Here is a 22,090-nt window from a genome sequence, read left to right on the forward strand (position 1 = left end):
TTTTTCAATTGCTACCCTAAGATGAGTGTAAAGTGGTGTCTCATTGTGGTTTTGATTTACAGTCCCCTCATGACTACTGATGGTGAGCAACTTTACATGTGCTTATTGGCCGTTTGTGTATCTTTGGAGAAATGCCTATTGCCCGTTTAAAAAATTGGACTGTTTGTCTTTATTGTTGAAGATAAAGGGTTCTTTATACATTCAGGATACTAGCCCCTGATTAGGTATATGATTTGCAAATAGTTTCTTCTGTTCTGTAGGTTGTCTTTTCACTTTTTTGATGGTGATCTTTGAAGCACCAAGGTTTTAAATTTGATGCAATCCAATTTATCTTGTTCCCTTTGGTTGCTTATGCTTTTGATGTCATATGTAGGAAACCATTGCTTAAAATAAGGTCACAGAAATTTACATCTGTGTTTGCTTTTAAAAGTTTTGACTCTTACTTAAGGTCTGTGATCCATTTTGAATTAATTTTTATATAATATAAAGTATGGGTCCGGATTCATTAATTTGCAAGTAGATATCCATTTGTCCCAATACCATTTGTTGAAAAGACCTCTCTTTCCTCATTGATTTTGTATTGGTACTGCTGTTGAAAACCAATTGACTATAATTTTTTTAAATTGAGATATAGTTTATTTACAATATTATATTAGTTTCAAGTGTACAACATAATGATTCAGAATTTCTACAGATTATACTCCATTTAAAGTTACTATAAAATATTGGCTATATTCCCTGTGCTGTACAATATATCCTTGTAGCTTATTTATGCATTGTAGTTTGTACTTCTTAACTCCCTCCCACTATCATTCCCCTCCCTGTTCCCTCTCCCCACTTGGTACCACTAATTTGTTCTCTATATCCATAAGTCTGTTTCCATTTTGTTACATGTATTTGTTTGCTTTATGTTTTAGGTTCCACAAATAAGTGATAGCATACAGTATTTATCTTCTCTGTCTCATTCATTTTACTATGCATAATAGTTTCCAGGTTCATCCATGTTGTTGCAAATGGCAAACTTTTATTCTTTTTTATGAATGAATAGTATTCCATTGTATATATGTACCACATCTTTATCCATTCATCTACTAGTGGACACTTAGGTTGCTTACATATCTTGGCAATTGTAAATGATGCTGTTATGAATATTGGGGTGGGTATATCTTTTTAAAATTAGTGTTTTTATTTTCATTGGATATATGCCCAGGAGTGGAATTGCTGGATCGTATGGTAGCTCTAGTTTTAGTTTTTTGAGGAGCCTCCGTACTGTTCTCCATGATGACTGAACCAATTTACATTCCCACCAGCAATGTGCAAGGATTCCTTTTTCTCCACATCCTTGGCAACATTTGTTATTTGTGGTCATTTTGATAATGGCCATTCTCTGAGGTGATACCTCATTGTGGTTTTGGTTTGCATTTCTCTGATGATTAGGAATGTTGAGCATCTTTTCATGTCCCTCTTGGCCATCTGTATGTCTTCTTTGGAAAAATGTCTGTTCAGGTCTTTCATTTTTTAATTGGGTTTTTTTTTTTTTGATAATGAATTGTGAGCTGTATATATATTTTGGATATTAAGCTCTTATTATACACAGTGAGCTGTGTATATATTTTGGATATTAAGCTTTTATTAGTCAGATTATTTCCAAATATTTTCTCCCATTCAGTAGTTGTCTTTTCATTTTGTCAATGGTTTCCTTTGCTGTGCAAAAGCTTTTAAGTTTAATTAGGTTCCATTTATTTATTTTCACTTTTTATATCCTTTGCCTTAGGTGACAGATCCAAAAAAATTTTGCTGTGAGTTTTGTCAAAAAAAGTTTTCTGCCTGTGGTTTCTTCTAGGAATTTTTATGGTTTCTGGCTTTGCATTTAGATCTTTAATGCATTTTGAGTTTACTTTTGTATATGGGGTGAGAAAACATTCTAATTTCATTCTTTTACATATCACTGTCCAGTTTTCCCAGCACCGCATATTGATGAGACTTGTCTTTTCCCCATTGTATATTCTTGCCTTATTTGTTGTAGAGTAATTGACTGTAAGCGTATAGGTTTATTTCTGGGCTCTCTGTTCTGTTCCATTCATCTATGTGTCCGTTTTTGTGCCAGTACCATACTGCATTGATTATTTTAACTTTGTAGTATAGTCTGAAGTCAGGGAGCATGATTCCTCCGGCTCTGTTCTTTGTCAAGTTTGATTTGGTTATTTGGGGTCTTTCGTGTTTCCATATAAAATTTAAAATTATTTGTTCTAGTTCTGTGAAAAATGCCATTAATATTTTGATAGGGATTGCATTGAATCTGTAGTTTGCTTTGGGTAGTATTGTCATTTTAACAACATGAATTCTTCCAACCCATGGGCAAGGTATATCGTTCCATCTATTTGTGTCATAATGTTTATAATTTTAATAGTTTATTTCTGGATTCTCATTTCTACTCCATTAGTCTATATGTCTTATTTGTGTCATAATGTTTATAATTTTAATAGTTTATTTCTGGATTCTCATTTCTACTCCATTAGTCTATATGTCTATCTTTTAAATCATTACCAAACTGTCTTTATTACTGTAGCTCTGTAGTAAGTTTTTAAATAGGGAAGTATAAATACTCCAACATTGATCTTCATTTTCAGTATTGTTTTGGCTAGTATGTGTGTGGATAGATAGATAGATAGCCATGTGCTTGTATGTATGTATGGCTATATATCTGTATATAAAGAAATACTATTCCTTGCATTTCTATGTGATTTTTAGGATCAGCTTGTCCATTGTTATGAAAGAGGCATTGGAATTTTGACAGGGATTGCATTGACTCTGTAGATCAATTTGAGGAGAACTGCCATCTTGACAATATTAAGTCTTCTGATCTATGAACATGGGATATATTTTCCTTTATTTAGATCTTACTTAATTTCTCGCAAGTATTTTGTAGTTTTCAGAGTAAATTTATTCCTAAGTATTTTATTCTCTTTTTGCTATTGTAAATGGAAATATTTTCTTAATTTCATTTTAAGATTGTTTATTGCTATTGTATAGAAATATGACTAATTTTTCTGTTTTCATTTTGTATCCTGTGGCTTTGCTGAATTTGTTTGTTAACTCTACAGTTTTTTTTCTTTGGTATGTCTACATGGATTATTTAGGATTTTTTATATATAAGATTATGTCTTCCTCAAAGGTAAATAGTTTTACTTTTTCCTTTCCAGTCTGGGTGCCTTTTAATTTTATTTATTTATTTTTCTTTCTTAATGGTCTGGCTTGAACCTCCAGAACCATACTGAATCAGTGTGGAGAGAGTGGACATCCTTGTCTGGTTACTGATCTTCAGGTGGAAGGTTTCAGCGTTTCACCATTAAGTTTGATGTTAGCTATGAGTTTTTCATAGTTGCCTTCAATCCTAGCCTGCTGAGTGTTTTCATCATGAAAGGGTATTGCATTTTGTTATTCCCTCCAGGATATCCATGTAGATTTGTCCAATAATCTGGTATTACAAAACTCACAGTTGGAGTCATAGATTTGTGCATTATTATCATAGTGGTAATTAAAGCCATGGAAATGGACAAAGTTGAAAAGATAGTATGTTTTTTAAAAAGTATCTGGAATATAACTTGTTAATAAATGTGGAATTAGTAGATGGGTAGATGGATGAATGACTGAATGAATATTAGCAGTTTCTAATGAGGTAATTATTAATTTTACATACCCCATTTCATCTTGTTTGGGTGAACTCTAATTCTACCTTAACTCTTTTTAGACCATTTGACTCTAAAGCTCTTTTGATATTCTTTTAAAGGCAGAATTATTATTTTTAATGGTCACCAGTTTACATTTTTGTAAAATAAAAAAATTAAAATTAAGAAGCATACTCAAAATAGTTTTTATCAAATTTAATTATGAATAATGAGTGAATCAGTACCTCTTTTAAACTTTTTGGTGGTTTATTACTAATTACAGGAAAAAAATCTAATTTATTATGTAAAGGAGAATTCATTTTTCAATTTTTATGTCTTGGAGAGTGTAGCTTCATGAAACTGCATTACAATCTGAGGGCCTGTATGTTGACATTCAATTATATTGTCTTTATTAATATAGATCATGTTTACTTGCAATTAGATGAAAAACAATTTTAATTTAACCTTACAATATTTTGTCAACTTGATTAATTGATTCCTTTAAGATGCTTGGTTTAGAATTCCTTTAATACTCATGTTAGGGAGTAGGAATAGATTTTAAGTATTCTGTGATTAATCACTACCGTATTTTATGGAGGGTTACCCATTACTTCTAAAATTTAGGACCAATTTATAGAATCATGTGTAATTATGTATTTCATTATATTTATTGATGTTTGTTAAGTTTGGGTTTTTTCCCTATACTTTTTTTTTAACGTTTTTTATTGATTTATAATCATTTTACAATGTGTCAAATTCCCAGTGTTCAGCACAATTTTTCAGTCTTTTCCCTATACTTTTGAAGAGATAGGGTTCTATATTGTAGTTAAAATTTAAGGGTGAAAAGTCTCTATGAGAAAAACAGAATTACTAAGACTAGAGCAATGGATTTAAGATCAATTCTTGAGACTCAGATTCTTTGCTATTTCTCAGTCCGCTAGATCTCACTAGATTCCACTGGCTGAAGGCTTTAACCTAGGATTTGCCATTTCCTTTCAGAAGGAGTAATAAAATGCTACTGAATATAAGAAATATCACCATACTAAAGATAATTGCTTGTTTAATCTGAGAGATGCTCCTAGAATTGTCCCTTACAGTGTTATAGTATTGTAAAGAGATCATGTCAATTGTTAGATTTTTGAAGTGATGTGCATTTTATGTTTTGACATAGTTAGCTGAAAGTAAGATGGTTGGAGACTATATAAACTGTAAAGAAAACTCCTTTTCTCTTCAGTTTTGTGGGTTGAATACCTCTTTCTCAGAAACAGAAGTTTTTTTTTTTTAATCATTGATTGTTTCTAGTGATGTCACAATCCTATGAGCTGGTAACCAAGGTAATGTAAGGAGTGGCAGAGGTAGAGATAAGGGTAAAGGGGTATTTTTTTTTTTAGAAGATGTATTTAGGTTTTTTTTTTTTTAATACAGTTGAATGAACTATAAATAACATTTTAGAAGAGAATATATATAGATCAGAGATATAAAAAATATTTTGGAGAGGAGAATAGTTGATAAAGGGTGTTTTTCTAGGTAGAAAAGGCCTAAAAAGGGAAGATTTGCCATAGAGGTTTTGGATTGAACCCTGGAAAGCATCAAACCTGACTTGAGATTGTTCGTAAAAGGGTATTTTTTTTCCTCCTGTATTTTACCTTTGTATGTGATTGAGAACTATGTGGGCCTGGTAACAAAATAAAAATAACCACATAGGATGAGGATGAAAAATGAGGTGACCCAGAGAAAGATGAAATACAGAACTGCAAATGCCTTAAGCTGTTTTGTGCTGAAGACTTGCTAGAGAGAGGGGTGTAGAAAGGACATGGTTACAGGATTATGGTCTTTGGAGGAGGAGTAATAGAAATAGTTCCCTTTATTGAGTACCTGCTGTGCATTTCATGCAGCATTATTCCCATTTCTAATAGAAGGGAGCCACAGAGGTAGGGTGGAGGGATTCAGATTCTAAATCCAAGGCACCATCAGTAGTTTCCAAACTTTTTACAAAGTGAAGCAGCAGATCCTTTTTGCCACATAGGGAAATTGTGTTTGGAACTCAATATACAGAAAAAGCCGAAACTGGTTGAATCAGGGTCAGAGCACCTGATTCAGCTTCTTTCTCTGGCCTTCTCTCCTCTTACTCTCCGTTTCAGAAGCTCGGAGGCATCTGTTGAATACCCGTATGAAAATCGTTGTATTTCATCATACTGCTGTCCTTTATCACTTGTAAATAGTGGTTGAAAATTGCCAGAAAAATACACTCTGATACCTTCTGCTTGGTGGTAGCCTGGTAGTCAATTTCATGAAGAGAGTGTTAATAGTGTTTACTTGTAAACTTGTAGTTATGTTTGTGTCTTAGTCCATTGGCACTGCTGTAACAAAAGTACCATAGAGCGACTTAAACAACACGCATTTTTCTCACAGTTCTGGAGGCTGGGGACACCAAGATAAAGGTGCTGTAGATCTGGTGTTTGATGAGGGCACACTTCTGGTTCATAGACTTCTCACTATAACCTCCTGTGGTAGAAGTGTCAGGGGAGCTTTCTGGAGCCTCTTTTTTAAGGGGACTAATCATTCCCCTTTATGAAGGCTCCACTCTCATGACTTAAGGCCCTACTTTCAAACACTATCAGATTGGAGATTAGTTTTTCACATAGGAATGTTGGGATTGAGGGGGCACAAAACTTGTGTATAGCAGTTTGTAATCAATAGTTTTTATCAAAAGTGCATTTTTTAAGAAGTTGATTTTCTTTGTCTTGAAGGTTGTGGCAGCATTGCCTGAGAATATGAGGCCGGGTTCTAATTTCTATGGTTTTCCATGGGAATTGGTGATATGTGCAACTATTGTTGGATTTTTTGCTGTTCTCTTGTTTTTGTGGAGAAGTTTTCGATCGGTAAGTAACCAATGCTATATTAAGTTATATAATACATAAGAGAATGTTCATTGTGTCCTCATATTGAACAAATAATATGAGAAACATACCTTTTGTTTTAATGAAAGAAGTTCAGTTGTAATCTGGGCTCCTCATGTTAATATGTGGCTCTTAGAAACTGAATATGGATTTAGAGGAATTTTTTAAAGTGTAAAAATTAAAAACAATTTATTTGTAGGAGTATTCCACACTAATACTAAAACCTTACCTTTATTTCTTAATTGTTTATTATTTGGGGTCTGTTTATTTTTAGCAGTATATTAAACACCTGTGAATGTACCACCCAAGCTAGAATCAAAAACATTGACTGCCACTTACATATAGGTGATCCTTTCTCATTTCATCCCCCTGCCTCCTAGTACTAGAGGTAATTCTGTTCTGGAGCCTATGTTGATTATTCCTATGCCTTAAATTTTTTTCTTCTGGGGTCTTATCTACATATATCCTTCAAAAGTATGGTAATTTGCTTAGTTTCATGACATATATCATGTCTTGAAACTGTTTTTTACTCCATCCTGTATTGATTGCTAACATTCCTCCATATTTTGGGCCTGTTTTGATTGTACTAGAATATGACATTGTAAGAATATACTACAGGTAATTTATACTTTTTATGGGCATTTGTTTCCAGATTTCTCTATTACAAATAATGCTGTTGTGTAGATTCTTACACATGTTTCGTGTTGTATATTTGTAAGAGAGTTCTGTCTTTTTAATACTTGAAAACCCTTACTTCCTTGTCTTTTAACATCAAATGTTACTCATTGAAAAGTCTAGTGTCAATGGGATTCTTACTCATTTGTAATTGATCGATTCTCTGTGGAAGCTTTTAACTTGATATTCTTACTTCAATATAATATGTTTAGGTTAGATTTTATTTCTTCTTTAGAATTTTCTTGAATATTTAAATATGAGATCTTTTGTCTTTTTTAATTCTGGGACATTTCTTCTGCATTTTACATTTTTTTCCTCTGTGGGATTATTATCTTTTTAGATATTGGCTCTTCTCCTGACTTTCGTTATCTCAACTTTTTCCTCCTTTTTTTTAATGGTTTAGTTACCTTTTGAGATTGTTTCTGAATCTGATGTTTCAGTTCCCTAACTGTTCCTCATCTATACTTATTTTCTGTACCTTGACTTTTAAATCTTGTTTCTTTTAATTTAATTCCTATACATCTTCTGTAGATGATTTATGTCCCCATTGTTTGTTTGTTTGTTTTTTTAACTTATATTACCTTAGCCCTAAGCCTGGTCCCCTTAAAAATGAAATTTTTCCTTCATTGTTTGAGAGAGAGGTTAAAGAAGATAAAAAAATATTTTTTAAGCTTTTCCTTATGGTTATCAGATCCATGGCCCCCTAGTAACATTTTTTAAACTGTTATTTTGGTTATTAATACTAGGGGAGATGATAATAGGGGCTTCCTTAAGTAGTTTGTTTTAGGGTCAAATACGTTTGAGGAGCAGTGGGCTAAATGAAATGAAACAGGTATGTTTAAGGTAGACTTTATTTCAGAGCCGTTAATGTGCTAACACAGAGTGAATCCTCAGTAGGGAGACTTTAACATGTAGCATTTTTTCTCATTGGAAATAGAGCACTTGTTGACTAACTTATGTTTATACTAAGGCAATAAGAAACCTGTTGTTTTTAAGTTGGCTGTAGAAGGTAAATAAATTATATTTGCTTGAATGTGTATTTGTTTTAATGTAATTTTTGTTAAAAATTTTTCAGATTAGAAGTCGGCTTTATGTGGGTAAGTTTTCTTTTCTGTTTTAGAGATCTCATCATTGTTATTTATAATTGAATAAATTAAAAAATTTGATAACATTAACTTTTTTTAGGAAGAGAGAAAAAGCTGGCTGTAGAACTTTCTACACTAATCGAAGAAAAATGTAAACTACTTGAAAAATGTAGCCTTTTTCAAAAAGAGGTAAGACATTTTTGAAAATGTTGACATTCATGTTAGAGTCAGAGGGCTTTATACCTTTCAATGCAGCTACTTCTGTGTAAGTTTATTAATGCTTTGTTTGCAAAGAATGAGAGTTCAGTTGCTCTCATATTACCAATCTTAGTAATATTAACCCTTGTGGTAGGTGCATAGTGGTTTCAGTTTTTGTTTCCCTGACTAATGAGGTTAAGCACCTTTTCATATGTTTATTGACCATTTGGATATCCTTTCTGTGACATTGCCTGGTCAAGGTGTTTTTTGTTTTTTTTTTTCCCTTCCAATTTTTAAAGGTATGGTTATCTATCTTTTTCCTTTTTGGTATGTAGGATTTTTTTTCTGTATTTTGGATACAAGTCTTTGTTAGATACCTGCATTGCAAATATCTTCTTCCACTCTGTTTTGCCTTTTTATTTCAAACGGTGACTTGGTAAGCAGAAGTTCTTACTTTTAACATAGTCTTATTTATCCATCTTTTCTTTATGTTGACTGCTATTTGCTTCCTATGTAAAATTTTTTTTTTGGTCTACTCAAGAATATGAAGTTATTCTTCTGTGTTATCTTTTAGAAACTCTTTTGTTTTACTTTTTTCATTTAGTCTTTATATTAGTTTGCTGGGACTGCCATAACACAGTACCACAGACTGGGTAACTTAACACGGAAATTAATTTTTTTCACAGTTTTAGAAGCTCTTTAGTCCAGGGTCAAGGATGTACACAGCTGTACATCCATCACTACAATAGTTTTTGAACATATTTTTTACCCCCAAAAGAAATACTGCACCCCTTAGCTGTTACTCTTTATGCAGTCTCTCCCACTCCCAAGCCATAGATGACTCACCTACTTTCTGTTTCTATAAGCTTGCCTACTCTGGATTCCATTTCATGTAAGTGGAATCATGCAGCCTGTGGTTCTTCATGACTAGCTTTTTAAACTTTGCATAATGTTTTCAGGAGTCATCCATGTTGTAGCATGTATCAGTACTTAATATCTTTTGTTTGCCAAATAATACTCCCTACCACAGTTGATATATCCATTTTTCAGTTGATGGACATTTGGATTATTGTACTTTTTATTATAAATGGTGCTGCTCTGGATTTTCTTGTACAGGTTTTTGTGTGGATATATGTTTTAAATGCTCTGGGTATTTGCCTAAGAGTAGAATTACTGGATCTATATTTAACTTTTTGGAAGAACTGCCAGACTGTTTTCACAACGATTGTGCTAGTTTATATTTCCACCAGCAGTTTGTGAGTGTTCCGTTTTCATATCCTTCCCAACACTTGGTATTATGTCTTTTTGATTATAGCTATCCTTGTGGGTGTGAAGTGTTGTCGCAATGAAGTTTTAATTTGCATTTCCCTGATGGTCAGTGTTGTTGAACCTCTTTTCATGTGCTTATTGGCCATTTGTATATCTTTTTTGTAGAAATATCCACTCAGTTCCTTTGCCTATTTTTAAATTGTGTTATTTGTCTTTGTTACTGAGTTCTAGCTTTATATATCATAGATATGAGTCCCTTATCAGGTATATAATTTGCAAACATTTTTTCTCATTCTGTGGGTTGTCTCCTCACTTTTTTGGTGGTGTCTTTGAAGCATAAAAGTTTTAAATTTTGATGATTCAGTTTATCTAGTTTTTCTTTTGTTGGTTATGCTTTTGGTGTCATTTCTAAGAAACTGTTGCTTAAAACAAGGTCACAAAGATTTATGCCTATGTTTCCTTCTAACAGTTTTATAGGATTAGCTCTTATGTTTAGGTCTTTGGTCTATTTTGAATTAATTTTTGTATATTGTGCAAGGTAGTAAGGGTCCAGCTTCATTTTTGGCATGTGGATATCTAGTTGTCCCAGTACCATTTGTTGAAAGAATTTATCTTTCCCCATTGAATTGTCGTGACATCCTTGTCAAAAATCAACTTACCGTAATTGTGAGGGTTCATTTCTGGATTCTCAGCTGTATTTCATTCCTCTATATGTCTATCCTTAATGCCAGCACCACACTGTCTTGATTAGTGTAGCTTGGTAGTAAGGTTTGAAATTGGAAAATATGTGTTCTATAGCTTTTCAAGACAGTTCTGAGCTTTTTGCATTTTCTGTGATTTTATGATCAGCTTGCAATTTCTGCAAATAAATTAGCTGGGATTTGATAGGGCTTATGTTGGATCTGTAGGTCAATTTGGCGAGTATTGCCATCTTAACAGTATTAAGTTTTCTGACCCATAGATATGAGATGCTTTTCCATTTATTTAGGTCTTCTTTGTTTCAGTTTTGAGGTTTTCAGAGTATAAAGTTTGGACTTTTTTTTGTTAAATTTATTTCTAAGTATTTTATTCTTTTTGATGGTATTGCAAATGGAGTTGCTTTTTTTAAATTTTATTTTTGGTTTGCTCATTGCTGGTCGGGTGTTTATTCTCTTGTTTTTCTAAACATTTTTGGGACTTTTAGAAAGATCTGCTCTTTTATTTCTGATAATTATTTGTCCTTCTTTCTCTCTTTATCTTCTTAAAAGCCTTGACAGTGGTTTATCAGTTTTTTAGTGTTTCCAAAGAATAATCTTTTGGCCCAGTTGATTCTTTTTACTTTATTTGCTTTCAATTTCGTTACTTTATTACTTCTTTTTTTCACTTCTCTTTCGTTTATTTGCTCTTTGCTCACTTCTTGGGATGGGTACTTAAATCATTGAGTGTTTAGCCTTCTTTTGTAATTTCTGTATTGAAGTTATAATTTACTTGGGAAGTTTGGCTTTCATTAAAGTATCTCACCACTTTTGCTATGTCATGGTTTCCTGATATTCAGTGTAAAATATTTTTACAATTTTATTGTGATATCTTCTTTGAAGTATTGGTTATTTGTTAGCATATTTATTAATTTCTAACATGAGGATTTCCCAATAATTTGTTTGTTATTAAGCTTTAGCTTAATTTTACTTAATTATACTTAATTTAGAGAATATATTCTGTATAATTTCGGTCCTTTGTTGTTTGTTGATACTTATTTTCTGGCTTTACATAGTATTGATATTGGTACATGTTTCATATACAGTATATATGTATTATCCTTGTACCAATACCATTCCATTTTTTTTTACTAAAACTTTTTGTTATATAAATATAAAAATTAAATCACTTTTTAAAATTCATATTGTTTATTGGTTATTGTGAGAAATATGTTAACATTTCCCATTAAGATTTTGGATTTCTTTTTCTCTTTTTTTAGTTTTGTTAATTTTATGTATATTTAGGCTATGTTAGGTGCATACAGATTTAAAATTATTTTATCTTCCTAGTTAGAAATGAACCCTTTTATCATGAAACGCATTAATGAAATTAATATCATGAATTATTTCTAGTAATTCTTGACTTTTTGTGGTATATAGTGTTAACTACTTTAGTTTTCACTTAGTGAATATTTGCCTGATAGATCTTTTCCCACTATTTTACTTTCAACCTTTTTATATATGTATATTTAAGTTGTCTTTTTGGGAAATAGTATATAGTTGGGTTTTGCTTTTTTTAATCAGTCTAAAAAAACTTTTTATTTAGACTATTGAATTCATTTGCATTTAATGTAATTTCTAATTTATTAAGGTTCAAATCTATCATTTTAACTATTTATTTTCTATTTGACCTTCTGTTCCATGTGCCTTCTCCTCTTCTCTTTTGTTTTCTTTTAGATTGAAATAGTTTTTTATTAATATCTTCTGTGTCAATGGGTTTATTAGTTATGGATTATTTTCTATTCTTTTAATGGTTACCTTAGAGATTTGCAACGTGTATCCTTAACTTATTAAAGTCTAATACAAATTTATGTGTTTACTACTTACTGGACAATGCAGAGATATTAGAATGCTTTAATTCCACTTGCATCCTTGCAGCCTTTGATCTAAGGGCCGTTGCACTATATTTTGATTTTATATTTATGTAACCCCCCAAATCATTTTGTTTTCCTTTGAAACAGTTAACAATCATTTGGATTTATCCACACATTTATTCTTTCTGTTGCTCTTCATTCTTTTACTTCCCTTCCAGCTTACATCTGGGATTATTTTTCTTCCTCCTAAAGAATAATAAATAGAAAGACCTTCTGGTCTTTTCTTTTCTGGAATAAGAAAACTGTTGATAAATTCTCTTAGCTTTTGCTAGTCTGGTAATGTCTTTATTTCTTCATTTTGTAGAATACTCTTATAGTAGTCTAAATTGGCAGTTATTTTCTTTAAGTGCTTTGGACATCTCATTTTACTTTTTTTTTTCTTGCCATGTTTGTGGGCTAAGTCAGCAATAAGTTTTGTTGAAATTTGATGATAGTATGTCTTTTTCAGGATCTTTTTTCTCTTTCAATTTTTAAAATTGAGGTATGATTTTATAGTAAAATGGAGAGTCTTAAATAAGCAGTTCCATTAGTTCTGACAAGTCTGTTCACCCATGAATCTGCCACTTCATCAATATATAAAATATTTCTATCACCCTTAAATTTCCCTGTGCTCATTTTCAGTCAGTCCCTTACCAGTACCCACTTTGTTTTTATCACTATACGTTAGTTTTTGTCTATTACAGAGTTTGTATAAATGAAATCATACTTCTGTGCTTGTCTGTTTTCATTTAGCATGATGTTTTTGAGATTCACTATGTTGTTGCATATATTAGTAGTTTTTCTTTTTACTTATAAATAAATTTGTGTTGTAGCAACCTAACGCAATTTAAAAAATCCATTTATCTCTTAATATGCTTATTTTCCAGCTTTTGACCTTTATGAATAGTTACTATGATCATTCTATCAGGCTTTTTTTTCTTTTGTGTGTGTGTGTATATATATGTTTTCATTTCTCTTTAGTAAATATCTGTATTAGAGTTGGTGAGTCATAGGGCAGATATTGTTTAACTTTATGAGAAACTATCTGGTTACTTTTATGATTTTCTCTTTGTCTTTTATTTTCAGCAGTGTTACTAGTTGTCTGGATATAGTGTTTTCTGTTTCTCATTCTTGAGGTTCATGATGTTCTGGAATCTGTGACTTAATGTCTTTCATTAGTTTTGGAACACTTTCGATCATTACTTTTTCAAATTGTTTTTGCCTTTTTTCCCCCTTCTCTTCCTGGGATTCTAAGTACTTATATTTTAGCTTTTTACTATATCCCATAATGTATCTATGTTCTTTTCTGGATTGTCCGTCTTTTTGTTCACACTTCATCCTGGATATTTTCTTCTGATGTAGCTTCCATTTTACTAATTCTCTTCATCTGAATCTTTTAAATCATCTATTGAAATCTTTTTTTCTTATTTTTTTAATTGAAGTATAGTTGGTTTATGATATTGTATTAATTTCTGATATACATATATATATATATATTTATATGTTCCTTTTGATATTCTTTTTTATTATAGGCTCTTAAAAGATACTGAATATAGTTCCCGGTGCTATACCGTAGGACTTTGTTGTTTATCTATTTTATTGTTTATCTGTTATTGTTTATCTATTTTAGTAGTTAGTATCTGCAAATCCCCGACTCCCAGTTTATCCCTCTAACCTCCCCTCCCTGTAACCGTAAGTTTGTTTTCTGTGTCTGTGAGTTTGTTTCTCTTCTGTAAATAAGTTCATTTGTGTCATTTTTAAAAGATTCCCCATATAAGTGATACCATATGGTATTTTTTTTTTCTCTTTCTGGCTTATTTCACTTAAAATGATGATCTCTAAGGTCCATCCATGTTGCTGTGGATGGCATTATTTTATTCTTTTTTATGCATTGTGTGTGTGTGTGTGTGTGTGTGTGTGTACTGCAACTTCTTTATCCAGTCATCTGTTGATTGAGATCTTAATTTCATTATTACTTTTTTCAGTTCTAAAGTTTCATTGTGGCTCTTTTTATAGTTCTTTTTCTTTGGTTCAATATTGTCTTTTAGTTCTTCTTATATATTCAGCTTACTTATTTTACTGTCCAAAGGAGAAATCTGTTACCTACATCTTCCGAGAGTCTTTCTCTTGCTCATTTTTCCCCTTGCTTCTCAATCAAATCTTATTTTCTTGAGTGCTGGGTTATTTTATGTTGAGTGTCAGTAATATCATAACAAAAATTGTAGAGGTAAATTTGAAGCTGTGGATGATGTTCTCTTTCTTCAGTTAGGATTTACTGTTGCTTTTCATAGAATCAGTGGATTGTAGGGCATGTGTAGGTTGGAGTAAAATTTATAGAACTTTTACATAGTAGTGTCGCTTTTTTTCAGTATGAAGGTTTAGAGTCATCTTTAAAGGATTCCAGCTTTGAGGAGTCAACAGAAGCACAATGTTTGGAGGTAAAAACAAATAGTGTAATTATAAAAGTTGGAGAAGGAATCTTACTAAATAACAAACTTTAAAAGTAATGTATCTTCTCAAAACTGTTTCAAAGGAAATGTGAAAGAGCATTTCTGGATGTTAAAATGTAAAGAAAAAGTTAAATATAGAAAATAGACTATTAGTAGTTAGCAAAAGATATCCTAAAAATTTGAGCTCTTGTTGATAACTTGTTTCGAATGAAGCATATTCAGTTCTCTGGAATCTAGGGCTATTAAATTGAAGCTCTTTATTCTTCATCCCTGGGAAATATATTGAGGTAACTATTCCTTTTTTGACTCAGTTTGCTCCAGGATGGAAAAATGGAATTCATTTTTGTAAATTTAGGAATAGTTGGTGACAAGAAGTTATGTAAATTGAGGCAGTACTTTCTTTTACTTCATCCCAGTATTTTAGGAGTTGACTAGAATTAGACCATAGATTTATGTTACACACAGTGGTTTGCTGCTAAATGTTTAACACTTGGTTCTCTAAGAAGCAGGGGCCCTTAGTTTTGCTGAGTTCTGTTGTATAACTACTCCCACCAATTCCAAGGTACCAACGATGCCACTGAATGTGGAATTTGGAAGAGATAATGCATAGTTGGCTCTCCTGAGCCAGGTATGATTAGGCGAGTAGTAAGGAGGGACTGTGGTAATTTGTGATCGAGCTAAACTACAACAGATTAGGGTAAGTAATAGGTGTGCCTTACTACTGTTTAGAGATTGAAGCGTTGTAAAAAGCATATTCATTTTAAAATAGAAAATGAAGGACTTTGTGCCTTTGGTGTATGTGTTTATTAGTCAGTTCAGCTTGACAGTTCTCAATCACTGATGTCTGCAATCACCAGAAGCTTATGTATCATGATTCAGAATTTCCTAGTAGAGTCCAGAGATAGTTATAAATTGAATTCCAAATGATACTAATTTCTCAGTCTTCTCTTTCTTCATTTGTTACCTGTTAATATCCTCAAGAGCTTGTTGAAATTGTTTTATCTGTTGACCCTTTGTTTTAACTACTGTTCCAGTAGTAATTTATTGGATTGATTAAAATACAATTTTACAAGGAATTTGGTATACTAACAAAAGAGCAAAAACTGGAGAGCATAAACATTTTCTCAAGTTTTGTGGCATTGTGGATGAAATAAAACACACCGATTTATTTTCAGGCATTGAATTTACATAATCTGGCAGTAAAATTAGCTGAATTTTTACTTTAAAATGAACATTTTGCAAGTTTTTCTCTAATTTTAGTAATTTTTTGAAACATTTAATGTTTATTTTTAAGATTGGTAAACATAAATTAAACATAAACTATATTGTGATACAATTAAAAATTGATATTTGAATCTGTAGATAAAATCAAAACAACAAAGTAATTTGATTCAATTCAGAATTCATATAATCAGATAGTCAAATTTGAGTAAATATATATAAATAAGTTTTTTAACTACTATAATACAGTATGTACTTGTTCTGCTTTTGTTTTGGCCTGCATTAAATTCTTTGATTTTTTTCGGTTTGTTTATTTATTTTTTTTTGACAAGTTTGTTGAAGGATCACAAATACCGGAGGTATGTTTATTACAGTATTTGAAATCCAATTGGAATAATCCAATAACTAATCATTTTAAATTAAAAAGATCACAATCATTTAAAATGAAAAAGTCTTAATTTAGTGTAGAATATATGAAGCAATCTTGATTGTTTTTTGAGTTTATTTTTTATTATGTCTTTAATGACATTAAATTAGATTTATTTATTTATTTTTTGGTAATGCTTTAGAGCAGAGGTTGGCAAACTAGACTCTGGGCTCGCCACCTGTCACTGTAAATAAAATTTTATTGAAACACAGCCATGCTCATTCATTTACGTGCTGTCTTTGCTTTCTCACTACATACACATACCCCTTGAATAGTTGGGACAGAGACTGCTTGGCCTACAAGCCTTAAATGTTTACTCTCTGCCTTTTTATGGAAAAAGTTTGCTGACAACTGCTAGAATTGCTATTATTTCGATGTTATAAAAATGAACAGATATACAAACTGGGACTTATTTAATATATATTTATTTGATTATATTCATCTGATTTATCTTAAATTCTGATTTATCAAAAATTCCTATGTCTGTCTTATAAAGTTGGCTTCCTCTTTTAGGCAGTCTGTGAAAAGCTGCTCAAGTCCAAATCTGAACTTGAGGATGAAATTCATTTTCTAGAAAAACAGTTAGAAGAAGGGAAATCTAAACATTCGGAGCAAGATGAATTGGTAAGACTTTTATGTTTGAGGAAACTATAGGAAAAAGAAATTTATTGAGTTAAAAAATGATATGATATTAGTTAAACTATTAAATGCAGTGTAAAAAAAAAAAAATCCAAAGAATACTGACGGCTTTAAAGAGGAGAGTAAAATTTTCCAGATTCTCTAGCTCTTTTTGTTTGTTGGAGGTTATTACCATGTTACATTTCTTGCATGTTCTTATAAAAATTTGCTATTTGCACTATGAAAGTAGCTCACATAAATAACTTAACTTGCACAATCACATACGTAGTGGATTTTTTTTTAATTACTCATAAAGTGTGTTAAAAACATTTTAACTTTGTCATTCTGTTTTAAAATCCATCTTAAGGAAGACCTTGATGTGTGTGAGATTAGTAAGATATGATGCTAGTGGACTTCTTTTGAGCCTATATAATGTAAACATTATGAAATATTAAAGATGAGTTGAAATACTATTGTTATATAACTTTCATATGAAATTCTTTTAAGCAGATGGCTGAGAATTTTTCTTAATTTGAGTCCTTTTTGTGCAGTGTTAGTTATACCTAATATATTGGTATCTTGGAACCTGGAGGAGTCTGGTAAATACTTGTTAATTGACTGATACTGTCTTTTTAGATGGTGGATATTTCAAAAAGGATACAGTCCCTAGAAGAGGAGTCAAAGTCCCTCAAATCACAAGTTGCTGAAGTAAGTTGAAGTGGTTTAATAGGTTTATTGGTTTTGAAAATCATTTACATTTGACTATCACTTTTATAATGATCGAATAAGTATAATATTAGAATTTAGATTTTTAAAAAAATACAGTATAGCTCAGGAAAGTTCATTTTTTCATTGGACAGGTATTTATTGAATTATTGCTGTGTACTGGTCATTGTTGAAGGTGATTGGTACTTAACATTGTAGACAAAATAGAAAAGCCCTCATGGAGTTTACATTCTGGTATGAGAGACAGACAGTAAAAAGTTAACAAAATTTGCTGCATAGTGCATAGAAGATTATGAGAGGTTAAATCATTTGTCTAAGGTCAAGTTAGTGGCAGAGCCAGGACTAGACCTTGATTCTAGGCCAGCCTTTTTTCTGCTAACAGCATGCTGCCTCTCCTGTTAATATAATATTTGGCATAGTTTTGACTTTAATTCCATGTTTTAGGGAGTGTGTGTAAAAAAGAGCTGTTGTATTAAACTAATTCTGATAATCTCATTCTGTTGTATTTTACTTAGGCCAAAACAACCTTCAAAATATTTCAAATGAATGAAGAACGACTTAAGATAGCTATAAAAGATGCTTTGAGTGAAAACTCCCAACTTCAGGAGAGCCAGAAACAGGTTTGTACTGTAAAGGGACTCTTCTGCTTGTGAATATGTAATTATGAATGTTTTGGGTGTACTCATAACTGACTCGTGCTAGGGGCAAGAGTAGGCTCTTTCTGGAGACCACGAGAGCAGTTCAGTCTCCCATGTATTCTGTGGCGTCTCTTTAGTATATGATACAAAGGTCTATACTCCTCGCACCCTCTTCCCCCATGAGTGGAAGTAACCCAGGGCATTCAGCATTTTGATAATCACAGCAAATAGCGTTTAGCACTAACTCCTCAAAGCCAGCCTGAAGGAGGGCAGAGAACACCTATGAGAGGTACTGCAGCTGTGGGTGTGGGGCCTAAGGACAGAAGCAGCTGTGATGACAGATCTAATGAGGATTTAATTTAACTTATACCCTCTTCCTCTCCCACACATGTAGAACAGTCACACACCCATAGATGTTTCTTCTCTCACTGTTCTCCCAATACAGTTAGAATTTTTCAGTGGGAAGAATTATCAGTGATTGCATCATTTATGATTTTACAAATATTACAGCCAAGTCACGTGATGTGCTCTGAATACATACTCTGTTTGACCCCATGTTTTATTTGCCCTAGAGTTAATAATTGTCTCATTTCCTTTATATCTATCTGTGATTCATCTTTATACTCTTCTAGGGATTATGTAAGTATTTTATTTATGTGTTCAGATGCTTTGGGTGATCTGCCAATTTCATTTTTGTCTTGAAGCAGTTCTTCCTGGAGTCTTCATCCTCTTGGTCCAGTAGGAACTTGTTCTCTAGGTCTGTTGTCCTCTGTTGTCCTAAGATTTCACTTCACTCCATCCTTCTCCTTGTCCTTCTGTGTTGGATCTTCTATTTCCTGTCCTAGACAATGGAGAAAAGGCAGTCCCTTCAGCAAGTGGTGTTGGGAAAGGTGGGCAGCTGCATGTAAATCAGTGAGGAATACTCCCTCACACCATTCACAAAAATAAACTCAAAATAGCTGAAAGACTTAAACATAAGAAAGACACTATATCCTGTGTCCAAGCTGTGCTCTTATGTGGGTAATTCCCATGATTAGCTTCTTGAGAAAGGTAGAGAAGGTAACTTCTAAAAAACTGGCATACCTTAGAATGTCTTCTCTCATACTTACTGACATTTTGGTTGGGTATCTTCTGTGTTGAAAAATTTTTCTCGAAATTTTGACATTATTGCTTTATTGTCTTCGTTTTCTGGTATTGGTTTTGCAAAGTCAAATGCTGTTTGGATTACTGAACCCTTTTTGTGATCTACTCTTCTTTCTTTATCTTTACACTTCTGTATCTTTCACTTTCATTGTTTCCAGTTCTCTGAAATTCCATGGTGATGTGCCTTAGTGTGCCATACATTTCTTGGCTACTCTCAGTTTGGAAACTCCTGCTGTTGATTTAGTTCTGGGAAATTTACTTGAATTATTTTATACTTTTTGGGATATATCTTCTATGATACATGTAATTATTTAAAAATGTCCTTTTTGGTTACTTTGTCTCTGTGGAGCTTTTGTTCACTTATTCTCTGATATTTTTCACTTATAAGAGTTTTTGTTTTCTTTTGCTTATGCCTTTTTCTGGTTTGATGGATTCAGTATCTGTCTTTGCTGAGGATATTATTTTTTCTTTTTTTGAAGTGTTTTTCAGATCTTTGAGTTGTCTTGTTTCCTTTGAGTTCCTTTATTTTCTGTTTTGGCTTTTGTATTTTATGTAAGAGTTTCTTTTTTCAGATGTTTGGTGATTCATGGGTGTCTGCTCATTAATAGTGAAACTCTCCAAATCTAATTGGAAGCTTTGTGTGTGTTTCTCCTGGGCCCTTCTATGGGGTAATCTGGCTAGAGTGTTTCATTGGAGGATCCCCAGTTGTTGGTATCCAAAGACCACCTCCCACAGGCGTGACTCCTCCATAGTTCCCATTTGTGGGGTATAAGCCTGTTTGCCAGCATCTAGGACAGCAGCTTAGTGAGGTGGTGGTGGGCTGGTATCTCACTACTCAGTAAGTCAGCTTTCAGTTAATGCTTTTGCGTTTTCAGTATGTTACTCCCACCTTCACCTGGTTCAGATGTCCCCGAGTTTTAGGTTCCAGCTCTCCAGAGAACAACCCTCTAGGCTTTTGACAGATGTGTATGTATGTGTGTAAGTATGTGTTTGTGCATGTGCATGTGAAAGACAGTGGGGTGTGGCGGAGGAAGTGGTGGACCGAGAATTAGAATGTGTGTGTGTATGTACGTACAAGGAGAACATGGGAGATTTTCTAACTGCTTTTCATGCAGACTTTTGGGCATTCCTCCTCTTTTCATTCCACTTATAACCCAGTGCTTCTGCCTCTAAATTCTGAGTCTTTCTGGGTTGTATCCAATCAAGCTGCTTTTAGACTTTCCTGTCTTCCACCTTAGATTTTAGTTCTATGTAGTCTTTTACTATGTTTCCGTCTCTTTCAACTTTCCATTTCTGGAGTTATCTTATTCTTCATCACCTGTTCTCTTTTTCCTTATGGGTTTATGCTTTTTTCTCCTAAACCTCTTTTCTGTCATCTTAGTAGATTTCAGGAGAAAGTGGTAAGTCCTGTGTTAAATTTGCTGTGTTATAATCAAAAGTCATCTTTTCTAAAAATTTAGCCCCAACCCCTCTCCCACCTCCCCCACCAAAAGGATTGTAATGAAAAATAAATAAACGAGGAACAAAAATCAATTAGGATTTTCTCTATTAGTGAAATTAATTGAACTTTGGATGTGACATAGACTTTAAAATTTAAAATTTTAAAATTTTCTGTGTAAATCTTCATTTTATATTTTACCTATGATACCTAAACAATAAAGATATTTGTTTTTGTTTGTGAAAAAAAGTGGACCTTTCTACTTTGGAAAAATTTCACATAGATTGTCTTAACTCTTTTATAGCTGCTTTCATCTAACTCTTTTTTAATCACCAAAGTCCTTGAAACAAACTGTTCTGTATTCACTGATTCCATGTTCTCATACACTCTTACATTAACCTTAAAAAACGGCTTGCTCTGTATGCAGTCTCTGTAGTAACTCACGAGAGACCACCTAATCACCAGATGCAAAATTTCTTCAGTTCCCATTTATTTTTATCTGTTGGTGTCATCTTATACATTAATGGAAAAGGATTAGTTTTTTCTTGTGCTAAGGAATATGCTGATGAAGTCTGAGTTTTGCAGAGAAACCCAGTAATTGCTATTTGATAGAATAGTGTTTTAAGACTTTAAATTTGGCCTTTTTTTCATATTTGTATGGCTCAATTTTTTTTATGAATTGCTTGCTCATTCGTTTGTTTTGTTGTTGTTGGTTTTTTTTTTGGCCCCTAATTGACTTCTAAGAGCTCTTTGTATGTTAATTGATTGATACTGTCTTTTTATATGGTGGATATAAGAATTCCTTTCTAGGAATCTTTTTTAAAATTTTATTTGTAATTTTTTGATTTATAAAGCTTTTAAGCATTATGTAGTTAAGTCTATATTTTATAATGATCTGTATATTTTGTGTCATGTTCAGAAAGTCTTTCATCTCCTGTGAAAGTATATATAGTGAAAGATTGTTTATGTAGAATTTGATCTGTGCCAGATTAATGGTATTTCTGAAGATTAGTTATTTTAACTACAAAACAGCACATGACTAAAAAA

At 32.4% G+C, this 22,090-nt stretch overlaps 1 protein-coding gene across 13 annotated transcripts in view; it reads left to right on the forward strand.

Annotated features, from left to right (window-relative positions):
- The window catches only part of MIA2 (MIA SH3 domain ER export factor 2), an 81,488-nt gene that overhangs the window by 23,605 nt on the left and 35,793 nt on the right, over nt 1-22,090 (forward strand). For 9 of the 13 annotated variants that reach the window (XR_004320644.1, XM_032481934.1, XM_032481933.1 and 6 more), the window contains 8 exons: nt 6,419-6,550; nt 8,319-8,340; nt 8,429-8,517; nt 14,752-14,820; nt 16,386-16,412; nt 16,994-17,104; nt 17,735-17,806; nt 18,340-18,444. Coding sequence is in view for 12 of the 13 variants with exons in the window: in XM_032481934.1 (XP_032337825.1) it covers nt 6,419-6,550; nt 8,319-8,340; nt 8,429-8,517; nt 14,752-14,820; nt 16,386-16,412; nt 16,994-17,104; nt 17,735-17,806; nt 18,340-18,444 (627 nt within the window). In the remaining variant the exon portion in view is untranslated. The remainder of the gene's footprint in view (nt 1-6,418; nt 6,551-8,318; nt 8,341-8,428; nt 8,518-14,751; nt 14,821-16,385; nt 16,413-16,993; nt 17,105-17,734; nt 17,807-18,339; nt 18,445-22,090) is intronic. The other 4 variants (XM_032481932.1, XM_032481937.1, XM_014561973.2 and 1 more) reach the window with 1 other exon arrangement.

The sequence above is a fragment of the Camelus ferus genome, chromosome 6, assembly GCF_009834535.1.
Source record: "Camelus ferus isolate YT-003-E chromosome 6, BCGSAC_Cfer_1.0, whole genome shotgun sequence".
Taxonomy (NCBI): Eukaryota; Metazoa; Chordata; class Mammalia; order Artiodactyla; family Camelidae; genus Camelus; species Camelus ferus.